The sequence below is a fragment of the Chionomys nivalis genome, chromosome 3, assembly GCF_950005125.1.
Source record: "Chionomys nivalis chromosome 3, mChiNiv1.1, whole genome shotgun sequence".
Lineage (NCBI taxonomy): Eukaryota > Metazoa > Chordata > Mammalia > Rodentia > Cricetidae > Chionomys > Chionomys nivalis.
Window position 1 is genome coordinate 111,572,920 of NC_080088.1, and position 19,474 is coordinate 111,592,393.

The 19,474-nt window shown below is 39.5% G+C and overlaps 1 protein-coding gene across 2 annotated transcripts in view; it reads left to right on the top strand.

Annotated features, from left to right (window-relative positions):
• Positions 1–19,474, top strand: part of Ift81 (intraflagellar transport 81) — an 83,151-nt gene that overhangs the window by 23,431 nt on the left and 40,246 nt on the right. For both annotated transcript variants that reach the window (XM_057764561.1, XM_057764560.1), the window contains exon 11: positions 1,577–1,723. In XM_057764561.1, the coding sequence (XP_057620544.1) occupies positions 1,577–1,723 (147 nt within the window). The remainder of the gene's footprint in view (positions 1–1,576; positions 1,724–19,474) is intronic.

The following is a 19,474-nucleotide window of genomic DNA, read 5'->3' on the forward strand; positions in this document are numbered from 1 at the left end:
AGAGTATTCTTCTGTCACAGTTGTTTCACTCTGTGCTGTTTGTGCTATGCCACGATTTGGCTGATAGCTCTCAAAAACATGAACATTGTGATTCAGCTGAGAAAATTCCCTGAGGCTGGGTATAGTGGTGTTGGTCTACACCTTTAATCCCTGTATCCAGAAGGAAACTGCTGGAGGATCTCTGTGAATTCAAGGCCAGCCATAGTGAGCTTCAGGATGGCCAGGACTACAGACAGAAATTCTATCTCAATCAATGGAAGAAAGGAAGGAAAGAAGAAAGGAAGGCAGGCAATTTTTCAGAGTTGTAGCTCACATAAATGCTCATTCACCTTTAAGAGCAGCTGCTTGGATTATGTAAACTCGTACTATTCTGATGATTCTGATGTTTAACTTTAAAAAATATTATATTTATAGTGTTTTGTCTTCATGCATGCCTGCCCGCCAGAAGACGGCATCAGATCTCATTACAGATGGTTGTGAGCCACCATGTGGTTGCTGGGAATTGAACTCAGGACTTCTGGAAGAACAACCAGTGCTCTTAACCTCTGAGTCATCTCTTGAGCCCCCTGATATTTAACTTTTGACTTACATCTTATTTATTAAAATGCTGAAGAGATGGCTCTGCATTTAAGAGCAATTGCTGTTCTTGCTGAGGACCCCAGCCCTGTTCCCAGAACCCAGGTCAGGCAGCTCACAACTTCCTGTGGCTTCAGCTCCAGAAAATTTAAATTCAACGCCTTCTGGTCTCCAAGGGCATCCACATACACACGGCACTCAAGCACACATGCTCTCTCTCGCTCTCTCTCTCTCTCTCTCTCTCTCTCTCCAAGGGCATCCACATACACATGGCACTCAAGCACACATGCTCTCTCTCGCTCTCTCTCTCTCTCTCTCTCTCTCTCTCTCTCTCTCTCACACACACACACACACACACACACATACACACACACACACAAATAAAAATAAATCGTGGGCTGGAGAGGTGGCTCAGTGGTTAAGAGCTCTTGCTGCTCTCATGGAGGACGCCAATTCAGTTCCTAAGCACCCACATGGCAAATGACAACTTCCTGTCACTCCCATTTCGATGCCCTCTTCTGATCGCCATGAGTTCATGAACACACATGGTGCCATGCCAACACTGAGGCAGACACACATATGCATAACAAATACTTTTAAAAAAATTTTTTTAATGTACCAAATGTGTTTGATATCTTGGCCTTTCATTTTTAAAATATTGGTATTGACTTAAGTGAGCTAAACTGCCTTGTAGTTCTGAAAATAGTGTTTTTGGTTTTTTTGGTTTGTTTTGGTTTTGGTTTTTCTAGACAGGGTTTCTCTGTAGCTTGGGATCCTGTCCTGGAACTCACTCTGTAGACCAGGCTGAGATCCGCCTGTCTCTGCCTTCTGAATGTTGGGATTAAAGGCAGAAAAACCCTCCCCCCCCAAAAAAAAAAAAGAACAGCAAAGTTGATACTGAAATTTTATATTGCTAAAAATTCCAAAAAGTAGATAATTTCACAAGATAACAGAAAACTGAATGTATTTCTTATTTTATTCTCATTAAATATTCAATTAGGCATCCATCATTTCTCGTAAAAAAGAGGCCAAGGCTGAGGAACTTCAGGAGACCAAGGAGAAGTTAGCCAACCTAGAGAGAGAAGTGTCAGTAAAAACAAACCAGACCCGGGAATTCGATGGCACTGAGGTTTTGAAGGGAGACGAGGTAAGCTGAGACATCTCATGGATCGATGTTATGACACTGGGGTTTTGTGTGAAGTCACTGACATGTTCAGTTTTCTAAAGTTTATGTTGATGAGAAGTTAATCTCATTTTGTAAGACTTACTGAAAGCTAAAATATTAAATATTAATTCTTTTTGAGGTAAAGTTGAAACATTCTGGATGTAAGATACGAAAGACTGGTGTTCTGTGAGATAGTATTCTAGAATTTTACTTGTGTGTGTGGTGTGTGCATGTGATTGCAGGTACCTGCAGAGGCCAGAGGTGTTGGAGTCCTTGGATTGAAATTACTGGTGGTTCTGAACCACCTGATGTAGATGCTGGGACTTGAACTCAGGTCCTCTGCAAGAGTAATACATGCTCTGAGTCATCTCCCCAGTACCTTCACATTTTAGTTAAATGAATTTATATTGGATTTACTTAAGTATTAAGTTATAAAAACAAAATGAAACTAGTAGAATCAAATAGATAATAAAATTTTATCTTTGTTGATAAATGTATTTCTATAAAGAACTAAGAAAACATCACTGAACTACTCTGTCAATGGTATATATTTGAGCAGCACTCATCAAAATGACCTCATCTTACATGCTCACAAGTTTTAAATATTGCGTTTCTTTTTTCTTTAAGTTTATTTTATTTTATTGATGTTTTTGAGCTCTACATTTTTCCATTTTTCTCTGCTCCCCTCCCTCCCTCTACCCTTCCCCCTTCAACCCTTCCTCAAGGTCCCCATTCTGTAGGCAAGTTCTAGTCCTTAAAAGTTATTATCACAAACTAATTAGGATAATAAAGAAATGCAAGTTAGTAGTTATCTATAACAATCAAATTTGTAGCCATGTTAGGGATGTTTTCAAGGTCAAATATATATTTTAGGTAGATAGTCTTCAAATTACCTCAGAGATATACAGAATATGACATTTAAGATGTAACATATGGCCTTGCCTCGACTGCTGACAGTATGCTGTCCAAATTGGATAAGCATGAGACAAAAGAAGGTGACTGCTGAACTTTTCCAAGACAAGGTAGGATAGTCTTTCAAAATTTCTGCTTCAAATGAAAGTCTGTCTGGTATTCTAGGCATGTAAGCTGAAGATGGATGCCCCAATGTTGCGGAGGAAACTTGGGTAATTGTCCAGGCAGCTAGATGCTTCTCATTTCTATAGTTTGGGAAGTTGTTTGCTCTGCTCTTCTTGTTTACTCAGGTAATATTATATCCTCCTCTGATCCTTGATGAGGTTGGAGACTAGATAGTTATACAGTTTTCCGTGTTACCAAACTCAGAAAAGAAACTCACAAAAGAGATGCAAAAGGTATAAGGTTGATAGATGTAAAAGCTTAAGTCATTTACCTAAGAAAATGCTTTAAGGTCTTCTAGAAAGATATTTCTAGTTTGGTAATAGAAGTCATGATAGAAAGTGAATGGCGGTGGGGCTGGAGAGATGGCTCAGAGGTTAAAAGCATTGCCTGCTCTTCCAAAGGTCCTGAGTTCAATTCCCAGCAACCACATGGTGGCTCACATCTGTAATGGGGTCTGGTGCCCTCTTCTGGCCTGTAGGCATACACACAGACAGAATGTTGTGTACATAATAAATAAATAAATGTTTTTTAAAAAAAGAAAGTGAATTAGAGAGAAAACTTTGAACTCACCAAGACAGGATAGATAATGGAGTATTTTCTCCAAATTTGCCAAATACAATTGGACTGAACATTGTGAATGTAATTCATACTTGATAATTGTTATTATATATAATTTTACTCTGTTAAGTTAAAACCTTTCCTTTTTATTTAGACAAAAAGGGAGAAATGTTGTGGGGTATTTGTTCACATTGAAAGACTGACAATAAAGTTTACTTTGAATTAGAGGGCAGAATTAGTGACTAGCTGACAATAATTAACCATAGAGGTTTTGGAGGACCCAGGATACATATAGAGAAACACAGGAAGTAGTAGGGAGTTGCTTAGAAAAATTCGTGGGCCCTTTTGGATTAGTGGAGAGAAAGAGAGGGATGGAAGAGAGAGGGAGGGAGGGAGGGAGGGAGGGAGGGAGGGAGGGAGGGAGGAAGGAGGTCATTTGGTTGCTTCTCTACTGCTTCGCTGATCAATCAGGTTTTTATCCCATATCTGACTCCCCAAGTTTTATTTAATAATAGAACAATGTAAGTAATACTTCAGCACCCATAGAATGACTATTCTACATGCTATGTAGTGACTGTGCCTATGAGAGTCAGAAGCTTTGATATCAATTATTTAATATGAGAAAAAGCTAGAGATAATAATCTTCATTTTACAGATGGAAACTCCTCAGACAAGTCAATGCATCCATTTAAGATTAATAGAAATATAGATTCTACTCTGTACAAGTCTTAGCTATGCAATGCTAACATTAAACTAAAGTAAAAATGATAATCTTGTTCTTATAATGAGAACACATGTTGTGTGCAAACATCTAGCACATAGCTCTCAAAAAGGTCAGCCTTGCTTGTGGTTCAGTCGTGGCACTTTTCACAAAACTATACCCCCCCTCTTCCCCTCCCTCCGTCCCTCCCTCCCTCCCTCTTCCCTCCCTCCCTCCCTCCCTCCCTCCCTCTTCCCTCCCTCCCTCCCTCTTCCCTCCCTTCCTTTCTCTAAGATAGAGACTATGTAGTCCTAGTTGGCTTGGAACTATGTAGCCCAGGCTGATCTCAAACTTTTGGCTAATTCCCTACCTCAAACTCTGAGCTGTATTTAGACTTCCCAGATTTGTGCCACTATTTCTTTTTCCTTCTTCTTCTTTTTTTTTTTTTCTTTTGGTTTTTTGAGACAGGATTTCTCTGTGTGGCCCTGACTGTCCTGGAACTCAATCTGTAAACCAGGCTGGCCTCAAACTCAGAGATCTTCCTGCCTCTGCCTCCTGAGTGCTGGAATTAAAGACATGTGCCACCATGTCCAACATACCATTATTTCTTTTTTTTTTTTTTTTTTTTTTTTTTTTTTTGGTTTTTCAAGACAGGGTTTCTCTGTGGTTTTGGAGCCTGTCCTGGAACTAGCTCTTGTAGACCAGGCTGGTCTCGAACTCACAGAGATCCGCCTGCCTCTGCCTCCCGAGTGCTGGGATTAAAGGCATGCGCCACCACCGCCCGGCATACCATTATTTCTTAACACCTTCTCACTATGTGCTTTGACAATTAATTTTTAAAATATGAGTTGCTTTTTCTTTTTGGTGACTACCATGTGACACCAGATAAGAAACTTCAGTGAAGGCCAGATATCTTACATAATTTTAAGGAGAACAAACTTCTTCCTTTTGCCCATATGGCCTATCACTCTATCAAAGTTGAAAATAAAATTGGTCTACCAAGATTTGTTCTTTATAAAATTATGCATAATGTTCCCCAATACCTTCTGTTCTTTTAGGTAATTGCCAAATAATTTACTTGATTTGTTCTAGTTTTGATCAAACATTATGCAAAAATTAAGTTGACCATAGCATTTCCAAAGCTATCTTTTCCACTTAAAAAATATTCTTAGTCCTTTAATTCCAGCACTTGGGAGGCAGAGGCAGGCAGATCTCTGTGAGTTCGAGACCAGCCTGGTCTACAAGAGCTAGTTCCAGGACAGGCTCCAAAACCACAGAGAAACCCTGTCTCGAAAAACCAAAAAAAAAAAAAAAAAAAATTCTTAGTCTGCCATAAGATACCCCTGCCCAACATGATACCTCAAAAATAAAGGCTTACAGTTTGCCACTGGGTTCTTAAACCTCACGCTTGCATAGAGAATTCAAAGCATGACCCATGGCCCCGTGGTCACAGCAGTTAGATTCTCCTTCACTTAGAAAAAAACAAAACAAAAAACAAAAAACGCTAGCAAGCAGCACAGGCAAAACTGATGTGTAATTAACCTTTTTGTTTCATGCACATCAAAGATGCCATGAAACACATGTTCTGCTTCCAAGAATCATTTAAAATATACAGTGTCTGACAGCCATCTGGAAGAAAATTGGGTTTTGAGGGTTTTTTTTTTTTTTTTGGTTGTTGTTTTGAGATACTGTAGCCTAGGCTAGCCTAAGAGTCCCATCATTCCTGTTGCCCGGGGCCCCCCAACACTGTGATAATAGGCATGAGCCCTAATGTTGCCTTCCCAAAGTCACTACTTCCCCTTGAGACTAAAAGCCACACTGGCAGGTCACACGCAGACGCACTGGAGAAAATCATCTGCAGCAGGGGAACAAGTCACTTGTTTGGCACAGTGAAGGAACACTGTCAGTTTTTCACAGTGTGAACTCAAGAACTTTTCAAAGTCCAAAATGAGATATGGACATGAGCAGCCTTTGTTGAGGTACAGGAGATGGGACAAAATGCAATTGCTTGTAAGAGTAAGAAGAGCACAGGCAAGGTGTCAGGACCCAGGTATGGCCATCACTTGAACTGCCAAGTAAGAAAGCAGTGGGCTGAGACAAGACGCTCCGGGCTTTATTCATTCCTTTATCCAAGATGTCTGACTTTACCCTTCAGTGACTCTTGAGCTAACTTTATAAAAGAGGATCAAGGGCTGGAGAGATGGCTCAGTGGTTAAGAGCATTGCCTGCTCTTCCAAAGGTCCCGAGTTCAATTCCCAGAAACCACATGGTGGATCAAGGGCTGGAGAGATGGCTCAGTGGTTAAGAGCATTGCCTGCTCTTCCAAAGGTCCTGAGTTCAATTCCCAGAAACCACATGGTGGCTCACAACCATCTGTAATGAGGTCTGGCCTGCAGACATACACACAGACAGAATATTGTATACATAATAGATAAATAAATATTTTTAAAAAATAAAAAATAAAAGAGGATCAAGAACGAACTTTTGTTGCTTGAGGTTAACCATCAGTAATCAGTATTATTTGTCCCATTCTAACTGTGAGTCTGATGCAATAAATGCAACTATTAAAGCATTGCTCAAAACTTAAAGAACAACCAAAAGCAATCTATAGATTCAATACAATACCCATCAAAATCCCAGCAAAATTCTTCAAAGACCTCAAAAGAACGGTACTCAACTTCATTTGGAAAAGCAAAAAACCCAGGATAGCCTAAACAATCCCGGGCAATAAAAGAACTTCTGGATGCATCACAATCCCTGACTTCAAACTCTACTACAGAGCTACGGTACTGAAAACAGCCTGGTATTGGCATAAGAACAGACAGGAGGACCAAGGAATCGAATAGAAGACCCAGATATCAATCCACACATCTTTGAACACCTGATCTTTGATAAAGAAGCAAAAAATATCCAATGGAAAAAAGAAAGCATATTTAACAAGTGGTGCTGGCATAACTGGATATCAACATGTAGAAGAATGGAAATAGAACCATATCTATTACCATATCTATTACAAAACTCAAGTCCAAATGGATCAGAGACCTCAACATAAAGCCAGCCACGCTGAACCTCATAGAAGAGAAAGTGGGAAGTACACTTGAACGCATTGGCACAGGGAACCACTTCCTAAATATAACCCCAGCAGCACAGATACTGAGAGAAACAATTAATAAATGGGACCTCCTGAAACTGAAAAGCTTCTGTAAAGCAAAGGACACGGTCAACAAGACAAAACGACAGCCTACAGAATGGGAAAAGATCTTTGCTAACCCCACATCAGACAGAGGTCTGATCTCCAAAATATACAAAGAACTCACGAAAGTGGACACCAAAAGATCACAAAATCCAATTTTAAAAAATGGAGTACAGACCTAAACAGAGAACTCTCAACAGAAGAATCTAAAATGGCTAAAAGACACTTAAGGAAATGTTCAACATCCTTGGTCATCAGAGAAATGCAAATCAAAACAACTCTGAGATTCCATCTTACACTTGTAAGAATGGCCAAGATCAAAAACACTGATGACAACTTATGCTGGAAAGGTTGTGGGGAAAAGGGAACACTTTTGCATTACTGGTGGGAATGCAAGCTGGTACAACCCCTTTGGGTGTCAGTGTGGCAATTTCTCAGAAAATTGAGAAACAACCTTCCTCAAGACCCAGTAATACCACTTTTGGGTATATATCCAAAGGATGCTCAATCGTGCCACAAGGACATGTGCTCAACTATGTTCATAGCAGCTTTGTTTGTCATAGCCAGAACCTGGAAACAACCTTAATGCCCCTTGATCGAAGAATGGATAAGAAAAATGTGGTACATTTACACAATGGAGTACTACACAGCAGGAAAAAAATAATGACAGCTTGAATTTTGCAGGAAAATGGATGGAGCTAGAAAACATTATTTTGAGTGAGGTAACCCAGACACAGAAAGACAATTTTCACATGTACTCACTCATAAGTGGTTTTTAAACATAAAGCAAAGAAAGCCAGCCTACAAACCACAATTCCAGAGAACTTAGACAACAATGAGGACACTAAGAGAGACTTACATAGATCTAATCTACATGAGAAGTAGAAAGTAGAAAAAGACAAGATCTCCTGAGTAAATTGGGAGCATGGGGACCTTGGGGGAGGATTGAAGGGGGAGGGTAGAGGCAGGGAGGGGAGCAGAGAAAAATGTAGAGCTCAAAAAAATCAATGAAAAAAGGACTAGAACTTTACATTCCTTTGTTAAATGAGTTGCATAGGTACAATATCTTAAATAAGAGTAGAAATATATACAGTATAACAAAGATTACCTTAAATTTTATCAATATACAAAAATCCATACAAGTGTAAAATATTTGAGACTAGTAGTTGCCTTTTTTTTTAGTTTAAAAGTAGATTCAATAATATACCCTTTTATTCTATTATTTCTGTATCTGTCCTTTTTCTTTTAAGATTGAGATTCCTGAATCTAATCTTCTCTTTTGCTTAGTTTCCTTCTTGACCATGACCAATAACAACTTGAGATCAGCCTGGGCTACATAGTTCCAGGCCAACTGGGACTTCATAGTCTCTATCTTAGAGAAAGGAAGAAAGGGAGGGAGGAGGGAGGAGGGAGGAGGGAGGAGAGAGGAGAGAGAGAGAGAGAGAGAGAGAGAACACTTCACCATGCCTCTTGGGAATGTGGATGTCATGTTCTTAAATTTACTTTCTGTTGTCTGAAATAGACAATAGCATCTTTAGGGAACCCCGAGAAAACTGAGATAAGGGTCAATTCCCGGGAGAGCTAACTGTTGTCCAGTATCAGTGTGATGGAAAGTGCAGGGCTTAGCTGAAGTCCTGACTGGAGTACCCTATGAGTCTGGACCATCTTAACTAACCATTTTAAAGTTGTCCAAAGCAGTTTATAGTCCAAAGCTGATTTTGGGTGATGTTTGTCAGATTAGTGGCATTACCACAATTCAGGTGAATTTATTGTTACAGGGTCCCATCATCATCTTAGAGACCTCAAAGGTTTACCTGGAATGGTTATGGTTCACTGTAGAAATGTAAATATTTAAAATTCATATGCAGCTGATATTCAAGCGGTTAAAGACCGCAGTTTGTTAAGTGTATACTAGGTGCAGAAACTTAGTTACTAGTTACCTGCTTCAGATTCAAGCCCAAAATCACATACAAGATGTTAAATGAAGCCTATTCTTAGATTAGTTAGTGCTCTATATGAACATTAATATCACAAGAGAATGTTTATAAATTTTTAGATATTATTATGCCTTAAGAAAAGGGTTTTTTTGGTTTGCTTGTTTTTTTTTTTTTTTCTTTTTCTTTTTGGTTTTTCGAGGTAGGGTTTCTCTGTAGCTTTGGTGCCTGTCCTGGAACCAGCTTTCGAACTCATAGAGATCCGCTTAAGAAAAGTTTTAAAGTGCCGAAATAAAAACAGAGTTATGAGATTAGTGGCAATAGAATGGTCCTTTAATTTTGGCTTTTCTATTTCATATCAAGTAGCTTTTCTGACATGAAACAGATTTTGCGATATTCTTTAGCAAGCATGCTTGGGTTTAGAGAAGGAGAGAGCCACACTCCAGCTCCAAAGCCAGCTTTAATTTTTCATTGAATTGGGACTGCAAAAAGACCATTTGCCTTATATGTCTGTAGAGAACAGCAGAAACAAACAACTGGGAAGATTTATGAAATTTTATCCTTTTGGAAGTGTGCTATACCATTATTTTAATTTATCCCTTTTCTCGGGACATTTTCTCTTGATATTTCATCCTTCTTCCTCCGATTTCTCATTTGCCCAGTTGTCTTCAGATTCCTTGGTTGAATGCTTTTCATCTCCTAGAAAGATAAAAACAAAATCCAGCCTCAACCCTAACTCTGAGGAGTTTCCTTTTTTGGCGGGTTATATCTGATCACATGAAAGACCTTTGTTAGTCTTGTAAGTTAGTTTAGATGGAATGGTCATGCTTTTGATGAACTATTGCCTCACCTAACCAAGAGGTCTTCTTGTTCAAATCTAATCTTTATTAATCTTGGTAATATCCATAGATTTTCTTCTCCCATGAATACAAAAGCAAAACCTCTTCCCCAGTGTAACACATATCCTGGTTTCCATTCTGAGATCAATGCATCTTTAAAGTATACAGGGTGTTTTCTACTATCTAGTGTTTTTCCACAGCTGTCATTCCTTTCTCATTAGAATTTTAAAATTTAAAGTTAATAAAGCATTGTGTAATCTATCTCTGGGGGTCTTTATAATCCTTTTCTGTTTATTAATCATATCTTTTAAAATGCAATTGGATCTTTCTATAACTGCTTGTCCTTGATTGTGTGGTACACCTGTAATATGCTTTATGTTATAATATGCAAAACTGTTTCACTTTACTAGAAACATCGGCTGGAGCAATGTCAGTCTTTACTTAAATGGGTATTCCCATAATGGCCATAACTTCTAATAAATGTGTAATTGCAGAATCAGTCTTTTCAGAGAACTCAAAACAGTTGCCCACTGAAATCCTGAAGATCTATGGTATGGTACACACTGAATTGAATTGAATTTTCCAAACTCCACAAAATGAAACATATCCATTGCCAAATTTTATTTTATTGATTACCCTTTGGATTACTTTCCACAGGTAGTGGAGTTTGGTTATACAAAGAACAAGTAGGACATTTTTTTATAATTTCCTTGACTTGTTACCAAATGATAGAAAAATCTTTCTTCAAGCCTTTGCTATTGACATGGTGTTTCTTATGAAATTCTGAAGCTTCTAGCATATTTACTACCAATAGCTGATCAATTTCATTATTGCCTTGTGCTAGAGGGCCTGGTAGACCCATATGAGATCTGATATGGATTATATACAAGGGATGATTTCTATTTCTGATTATTTCTTGTAATTTAAAAATAACAAAGTTAATTCTGAATCATCCGGAATAAGTTCAGCAGTTTCAATATATAAAATAACTCTTTCTGCATATTGAGAGAGAGAAACTATATTAATAGGTTCTGAAAAAATCTAATAATACCATGAGAATAGTATATAATTCTGACTTTTGAATGAAATCATGAGCCACTTATTTTTCCTGACTTATAACATGCCTTTACTGATTTATTTGCATCCGTATAGAATGTAGGGGCTCCAGAAATTAGTTCTCCTCATACAATGTGAGGAAGGGTCCAATTAATTCTTTTTATAAACTGAAGTCTCTTGCTTTTGGACTATTTGATGCTAATCTCTGCCAAATTGCTGCAAGCTCTTTGCCAATGTTCATTTTCTGGCCATAATGAGGCCATTTCAACATTAGTAAAAGGAACCATAGGTTTTGTTGGGTCTATTCCTGTTACTTAGCAAAGTCCATTTTCCTTTCAGAATCAATTCAGAAACTGTTTTTTATATAGGTCTTTAATATTTACTCTTCGTGTTAAAAAAAATTTCCATTCTAAGATACTATCTTCTCTCTGCATAAGAATTCCTGTAGGAGATGTGTAGAAGGTAGTATGATGCAAAGTAAAAAAAAAAAAAAAATCAGTAAAAGCTTCTTTTGGGGCTTGTATAATTTTAGTAAATGGGCCGGGCTGTGGTGGTGCACGCCTTTAATCCCAGCACTCGGGAGGCAGAGGCAGGCGGATCTCTGTGAGTTCGAGACCAGGTCTACAAGAGCTAGTTCCAGGACAGGCTCCAAAACCACAGAGAAACCCTGTCTCGAAAAACCAAAAAAAAAAAAAAAAAAAAAAAAAAAATTTAGTAAATGACTCAGTCCTCTTTCCTGATTCTTCAACCCTATCCCAAGCAGTCAAGGCTGTTGTATGACATAGGATCAATCAAATACAAACTGTCTTTGCAAATCAGCAGACTGACCTTCACTGATAAGCTTTCCACCATGTTTACCATTGTAACTGCGGGTCAGCTTCCAGTATTGCTGTAGCTAAATGTTTTCTATCTTGGGGGATAATTCTGTCCCCATGTTGCCCATGAACAAAGTGAATGCATATGAAATGACTACTTCCTTAAATCCCCTCAAAACTAATCCCAGCACTTGGGAGGCAGAGGCAGGCGGATCTCTGTGAGTTCGAGACCAGCCTGGTCTACAAGAGCTAGTTCCAGGACAGGCTCCAAAACCACAGAGAAACCCTGTCTCGAAAAACCAAAAAAAAAAAAAAAAAAAAAATCCCCTCAAAACTAACACTTCTACAGGATTCCAGTTAACTTCTGCATAGCTTTGGGATTACCTATGATCTGGTGGTCATTTTTGTATGGTAACCAGATAAATTAAGGTTGGTTTTCTGATAACCTTTGGCCTCTCCTCTTCAGTTTCAACATGGCATGGTGTGGTAGGTTCTGCTCTAAATTCCTCTATCTGTGTGTGAATACTTTTCTTAGTTTCATTGGCCAGTCTTTCTAAGACTTGTATCTTATCAATCAATATTTTTATTTAGCATAGATATCAAACCACTATTTTAAGGATAAAATATGATTATCAAACTGATTATAATTATAATTCACATTATGTCTATCCTAGCTATGTTGGTTCTTCTTTCATTTATTTTTTAAAATTTTAAACCATCTGTTGTGGAATCATACAGAATCCTAACTCCCCGCATTGTAACATTTCACATTCTTAATGTGGGAAAGATTTTTCTTTTAAATAAAACCTTTGGGGCTGGAGAGATGGCTCAGAGGTTAAGAGCACTGGCTGCTCTTCCAGAGGTCCTGAGTTCAGTTCCCAGTACCCATATGGTGGCTCACAACCGTTTGTAATGAGATCTGGTGCCCTCTTCTGGCATGGAGGTGTACAGGCAGGAGGAACAGTGTGTATATAATGAATAAATCTTTAAAAATAAATAAATAAATAAATAAATAAATCCTAATTCCCTTCGTAAGAATTCCCGGGTGTCTCACCAGATCTGATGACTTTTCAGTTTGTCCACAGGGGCAACTGTGGTGATGGCAGAGCTCTGTGTGGTGTGTGTGGGCAGCTGTAGTGGGGGTCCTGTGTGCAGGAATGGTGACTAGGCAGCCAAACTAGCTGCTGGGACTGCAGCGGGCTGCCACTGTGCTTCATGGGCCGGCCGCGCTAAGGGCACCTGCAGTTGCTTGCATGGGGGTCGGGGCTGAAGGTGTGTAGAGGTGACAGCAGGTAGCTGTTGTAGCAGCCGACCTGTTGCAGCAGCAGCAGCAGCCCAGGGAGTGGGTCCAGGGAAAGCCTGCTACCCGTAGGGAGAGGGAGTGAACCACTTGAAGAGCCAACACAGGGACCTGCAGGAGAAACTGTGTAGCAGAAAGTGAGAGCATGGGCTGCCTAATGATAGAGCTGGCTGCGACTACAAAGCTGGTGGCGTGTGGCTACCGCATGATCTCGTCCCCCAAGTTGGATGCCAGATGAAGTATGTACTTATTTACTCTATATAAATAAAACTCGGGAGTCAGATATTGGGGTAAAAACCTGATTGATCAGAGAAGCAGCACAGAAGAAAACAGTGTTCTCTCTGTCTCATTCTATGACCCAAAAGGGCCTACAAATCTTTCTAAGCCTCTCCCTACTATTTCCTGTGTCTCTATATGTATCCTGGGTCCTCCAAAACTTCTATGGCTAATCCTGGTCCACTAGTTGCTAATCACCCTCTGATTCAAAATAAACTTTATTGGCAGTCTCGGAATATCAATGCAAACAAATATCCAGCAACAGGGTGCCAGTACATATAGCGTGTGGAGTAATCATTGTGTATAGGAGCTTCTACATGTGGGAGGAACATACAGTGTGCAGGAGAGGTTAAGAACACGGGCTCTGGGATTCGGTCCTTTGAGCGTCCCTTGTCAACTGAATGGCCTTGGGCAAATGTCTGCTTCTTTTCCCACTCAGCTATAGACTGAGGCTGTGCAGAGTGTGTGGAATGAGAGCAGTAGCCAGCAGTACTTGATATCCAAGGACGAGATGTGTCTCCACAGTGACTCTTAGGACTGTTTGCATTAGTCCCTGCGGCTTTCTCAGAACACCAGTGACTAGGAGAAGCTCCAGGGTGTTGGTTCCTGATACTTTTATGTTTTTGTTATCACTTAAGTGGAGAATTGGAAAGCTAGAACTATATTTACAGCTTAAATGTGAAACCAGTGTTTCTCAGACTGGAACTATTAGAAATCAATAGGAAATATTTTCTACTTCTAAATAACCTAGATTCAGGATTGAGTAAGGTAGTGCAGGTAAGAATTATCTTAGTAACTGTTCCCTGAGCAGTTACCATGGGCTCAGTCTTCAAAAACATAGTTTTGGCATGGTTGTCCAGTGGTAGGAATATACTTTGTGATGGTAATCTTGTTAGTGTAATTAGAGTATGAGACATGTATATCAGGGAAGCACCTATGAGCATGTCTGTGATGGTACCGTGCCCATTTAAAACTTTTTTCTGTGTATGAGTGTTTGTCTACATGTATGTCATGCATCATGTGTACACCTGTGTCTGTGGATTCCAGAGGAAGGAGTTGGAGCCCCTGGAGTTACAAAGGCGTGTTAGCCTCCATGTGGGTGCTGGAAATAGAATCCAGGTCCTCTGGAAGAATGGCCAGTGCTCTTAACTCCAGAGCTGAGACATCTCTCCAGCCCCTGATTAGATTCTTGTGGTATGAAAATTGGAGTATTTACTATTGGACTGTTTCCCACCCCCAGCCCAAGAGAAACAACTGACAATATAGGATTAAGCCATTTTAGGTCTGTCTCTAGAGACAGAAATAATGTTGCTCTGTGAGTCTGAGAAATTTGAGTGGCATTGTACCTTGATGATTGTGCATTTTGCTTCTGAAAACAAGTCTTAGATCTTTCCATGTTAGTACAGAAGAGAAGCCAAAGAATATCCCAGATCACCTATGTATAGATTCTAAAAATAATAATTCCATGTGTTTTTGACACATTCTAATGTAGTTTGCTTGTTTTAACAATGGAAATAGCTTTATCTATTTAGTTCTTTGAATTTAAAAGTTCTTTATGGTGTTAGCTTTTTGGTATTTTTCAAATGTTTATAATTTAGGCTATATTCACAGTTTTTGCTGTTACTTTTAAGGGTTTGGGAGATTCAGGGTTCTTGTGTGTACAGCCTCTCATCAAGCTCAGACTTCTCGGCAGTGTTTTCACACACCAGAGTCTGAAGAAGTGTCTCAGCAGACAGCTGGGGTATATCCCCGTCCCTCTTCTGCCTTCAACTACCCTAGTTCTGGTTTTATCTGAATGATATATTGGGACTTCAAGTAATAGTTTGTTTGAGAATAAAATTTCACTGTTAAAAAAAGGTTTGAAAATCATTAAATAAATGGGACTTTGACCCTCCCTCCCTTCTTCCCTTTACTATCTAATGGTCTCACTATGCAGCCTGAACCTCAATATGTAGACCAGAGTGGTCTCAAACTCAGAGATCTGCCAGGTCAAAGTTGGTTGTTTTATTGTTTTGTTTTTTTTTGTCATCAGGATATTAATATTTTAGAAATGTCTTGGCACTATTTTGCAAGCTTTAGTTGAGAAAATTAGTCATATGTAACTCTTCACCCTAAACCTTGACTGTTTATTTTCTCACAGTTTTATGTACCTGATCAAAAACTGAAATTTGCTATTTAATCTAGTAACCTGTAGTCAGTTCTTTTGTATGATTTTTGCCATTTCTTAGTCAACAACCTAAGCTTGTACACTGTGTTCCCAGGGCTCATTCAAATTGATGTGTGTCTTCTGGGTCTGAATTTTTTCATAGCAACAAATGAACCTCTGGTTACAGTTCCCTTGGTCCGTGGGTTAAGAGGTCACCCTGGTTTGCAGCCCATTGCACTTTTTCCCCTCACCATCACAGGAAGCTTAGCAACTTGGAAAATGTGCTTAGTCAAATACTATTATAAGTGGCTTTAAACACAGCCAAGCATTTCATTCTGCAGCTACCACCAGAAATCCTAGCGCTAAATAGGGAAGATTATGAAATCTTCTTTAACGACTTCAAAGAGAAGCAGCGTGGAGATAAGGGAATCCTGGCAAGATTTGCTGCAGCTGTCAGTTCCCGGGGAATCAGGAACCAAAATTTGACACTTGGAGTTGACTCATCCACCATTCCAAGTGAGCCTAGGCAAACCTGCGGTATTTTTAGAACCTTTCAAATCACATTGTGCTCTTTATCATAGCAGGGCTGCGGGGCCTCAAATTTCCCAAGAGATAGAACAAAGCAGGACCAAATAAATTTGGCTCAGCTTACTGTGTGCATGCAATTGTAGATGTAAAACTTTCCATCTTTTTTCCGGGGCATTAAGACCACTGGGGCAGCAGCTGGAACATTCATGGAACAGTGACAGCTGTGAGGTGGTCTGATTCTAAGACTCACAGGGACTTGGGAGGGTGTTGTCAGCTCTCTTTCAAATAGATGCTGGGCAGCATTTCCCTTAAGGCTGATTGCTACCAGCGCATATCACACTGTTGATTATAGTCTGTGAAGCCGGCACAGTTAACTAGCCACTACCATATGCACAGAATTGTGTTGTTCATGCTCAGCTGCCAAAACTTCCTAATTTAAAGTTAAAAATGTAATACGAACAGGTTGGGAAAGGTTGGGATAGAATTTGTGTATGTGTTTATGTCACACTAGTTATGCTGGGTATTGTGAACAGACGGCCATTTTAGCAGAAAACAAAGGTTGCTTTGAAACATTTTCTTTTTGCTTAGACCAGGTAGCAGTTCTGAGAGCAAACTTCAGAGCCTGTGAGTCATCTGCAGAAGAAGATAGCTTGATTTCAGACAAAATGGCAGATACTGACCAGTGAGTGAGGGATGCCTCTGGACGCAGCCATGCTGCTTGTAGATGGTGGCATCTTATCTCTTAACTCCTTAGCTCCCTCAAGTCCATGTCTATAGAGTTTTTAATTTAAGTATCAATTGATGAGGAAATTGACAAAGATATGATTTAATTGAGACATGGAAAATAGCGTTGATGTTGGACTAATAGGATTTGAGAACAAAAAGTACTTATTCTGGTCCAGTTATTCTAAGAAGAAACTTGAGAGTTTGGTGAAATTATTAATTTCTCTTTTAAAATATGCATTGCTCTCCATAGTCTTGAACAGCAGAAATTACTTACTGTGCAGTTGTCTTGTAAAGCCCTTCCAGCTAATTACTTGGAAAATAACTTTCATGCTAGATCTTGAAGCAGGAAGTTTGCAGCAGAGACAGAGTCTGTTTTTCCTGTGAGTGTGCACCGTAAGCTTGAGAGTCCAGTAACAGCCCTGTCATTGCCAATAAGCTTGAAAGGTGTCAGGGAAATAGGCTAGCACAGACTCTGATCATTGCTGTAAAAGGCTAGAAACACAATGAGTAGAAAAAGGAGAAAGAACATTTGTCAAGTTCCATTTTAATCAGAAAGGAGCTAAGTCTGTAATAGTGCTCCTAAAGACATTAATCCATTACCCACACTCATTGCATGCAGAGAGATTAGAGCTCCAAATAATAAATAGAGTGTTTACTGAGCACCTATGGCCCAAACCATACAGCATTATTTCTACCGACCTAAGCTTGGAGAATGAGGGCTGACCTTTCAGAAATGACAGTGTTGGATTCCATATGTATATTGGTACACAGGAAGACTGCTGGCTGCTCTAATGCACTTTTCATCCCGGTGGCAAGCTTTGTATTTTACTTTAATGGTGGCACATTTGTTTGAATGACCTATTATAATGCATAAAAGGAAGCTTTTATCTTAACTTGCAAAGATTTATTGATTATATCCTATGATCTTTTTTCTCCCTTTAAAATGCTTGTTTTTTCAAACTCCTGTTGATTGGTGAAATGGCTTATCAGTTAAGAGTATTTCCTACTCTTTCAGAGGACCAGAGTTCAGTTCCCAGAATCCAAATCAGGTAACCCACAACCACCCACAACTGCAGCTTCAGGGAATCAGATGTTCTCTTCTGGCCTCTAGGTACCAACTTATAACACCAGCTGCAGCAGCAGCAGTAATAATAAAATGTTTTTTAAAGAGCCTGGAGCTGTAGAGCTGGCTCTAAGTTTATGCACACTGCTGCTCCTGCAGAAGACCCAGCTTCAGTTCCCAGCACCCACACAGTGGTTCACAACCATCCATAACCCAGCTCCTGGGGATCTGCTGCCTTCTTCTGACCTCCTCAGACACCAGGAACACCTTTAAGATTATTTGGGGGGCTGGGAGGGTGGCTGGATCAGTAGTGCTTGCTGTGCAAAATAAGTGTCTGAGTCAGTGTGATATAATCACACACATGAACACACACAACAAAACACTTTATCTTTTAAAATTGTTTCTTTTAAAGTCATTCTTTCAAATTTAAATTTACATCTTTATGTATCTATATGTATGTATATTTGTGTCCCACATGTTTGAATGTAAGAATGCACATGCCCAGCAAACATACGGAAGTCAGAGAATAACTTTTAGGACTTGGTTCTCTCCTCCTGCCTCATTCTTGCATAAGGGTCTCTTGTCTCTGTGCTCCGTACACTGGTGTAGCTTAGGGTCTTTCCTCTGATTCTTCTGTCTCTGCCTCCTGTCGCTTTACGAGAACGCTAGGATTACAGATGTGCATGGATATATCTGGCTTTCTACATGGGTTCTAGGGACTGAACTCAGATCCTCAGGCTTGCATAGCAAGGACTTTCACCTGCTAAGCTGTATTCCCACCCGCTTAAAATTATTCTTGTAAATATCTAGTTCGAAATGATTTTCTAAAATTATTTTAAATATCCTCTTAAATTTTTTTAATTTTTAAAGATTTATTTATTTTATTTAATTGTATAAGTGTCTTGCCCACATATATGTGTGTGTAACACATATATATGCCTTGTGCCTTCAGAAGTCAGAAGAGAGCCACAGATCCCCTAGAACCTGACTGTAGATGGTTGTGAGCACCATGTGACCGCTGGGAACCATGTCTCTGCAAGACCAGCCAGTGCTCTTCCCTCTGAGCCAGCTCTCCAGTCCTCCATGAAATGTTTTTTAAAAAAACTTTTACAAGAAAAGAATGTTTAGGGGCTTTTTTTGGAGGGTTTTTTGTTCTTGTTGTTTTTGTTTTTGAGACAGGGTCTCTATGTAGTCCTAGTTGTCCTAGAAATCACTATGTAGACCAGACTCGCTTCGGATTCAGAGATTCGCCTGCCTCTGCCTCACTAGTGCTGGGGTTAAAGGCATAGGCTACTTCACCTGGCCAAGGTTATATCTTTCAAACATAATCTAAGAATAAAATTTTCAACTAAATTTTTAAATTAAGATGCTTTATTTCCTGAGTGTAGTGGCACACACCTTTGATCCCAGCACTTGGAAGATCTGTAAGTTTAAAGTCAGCCTGGTCCTACATAGTGAGTTTTAGGACCACTAGAGCTACATAGTGAGACCCTGCCTTAAAACCTAACAAAACAATATCAAC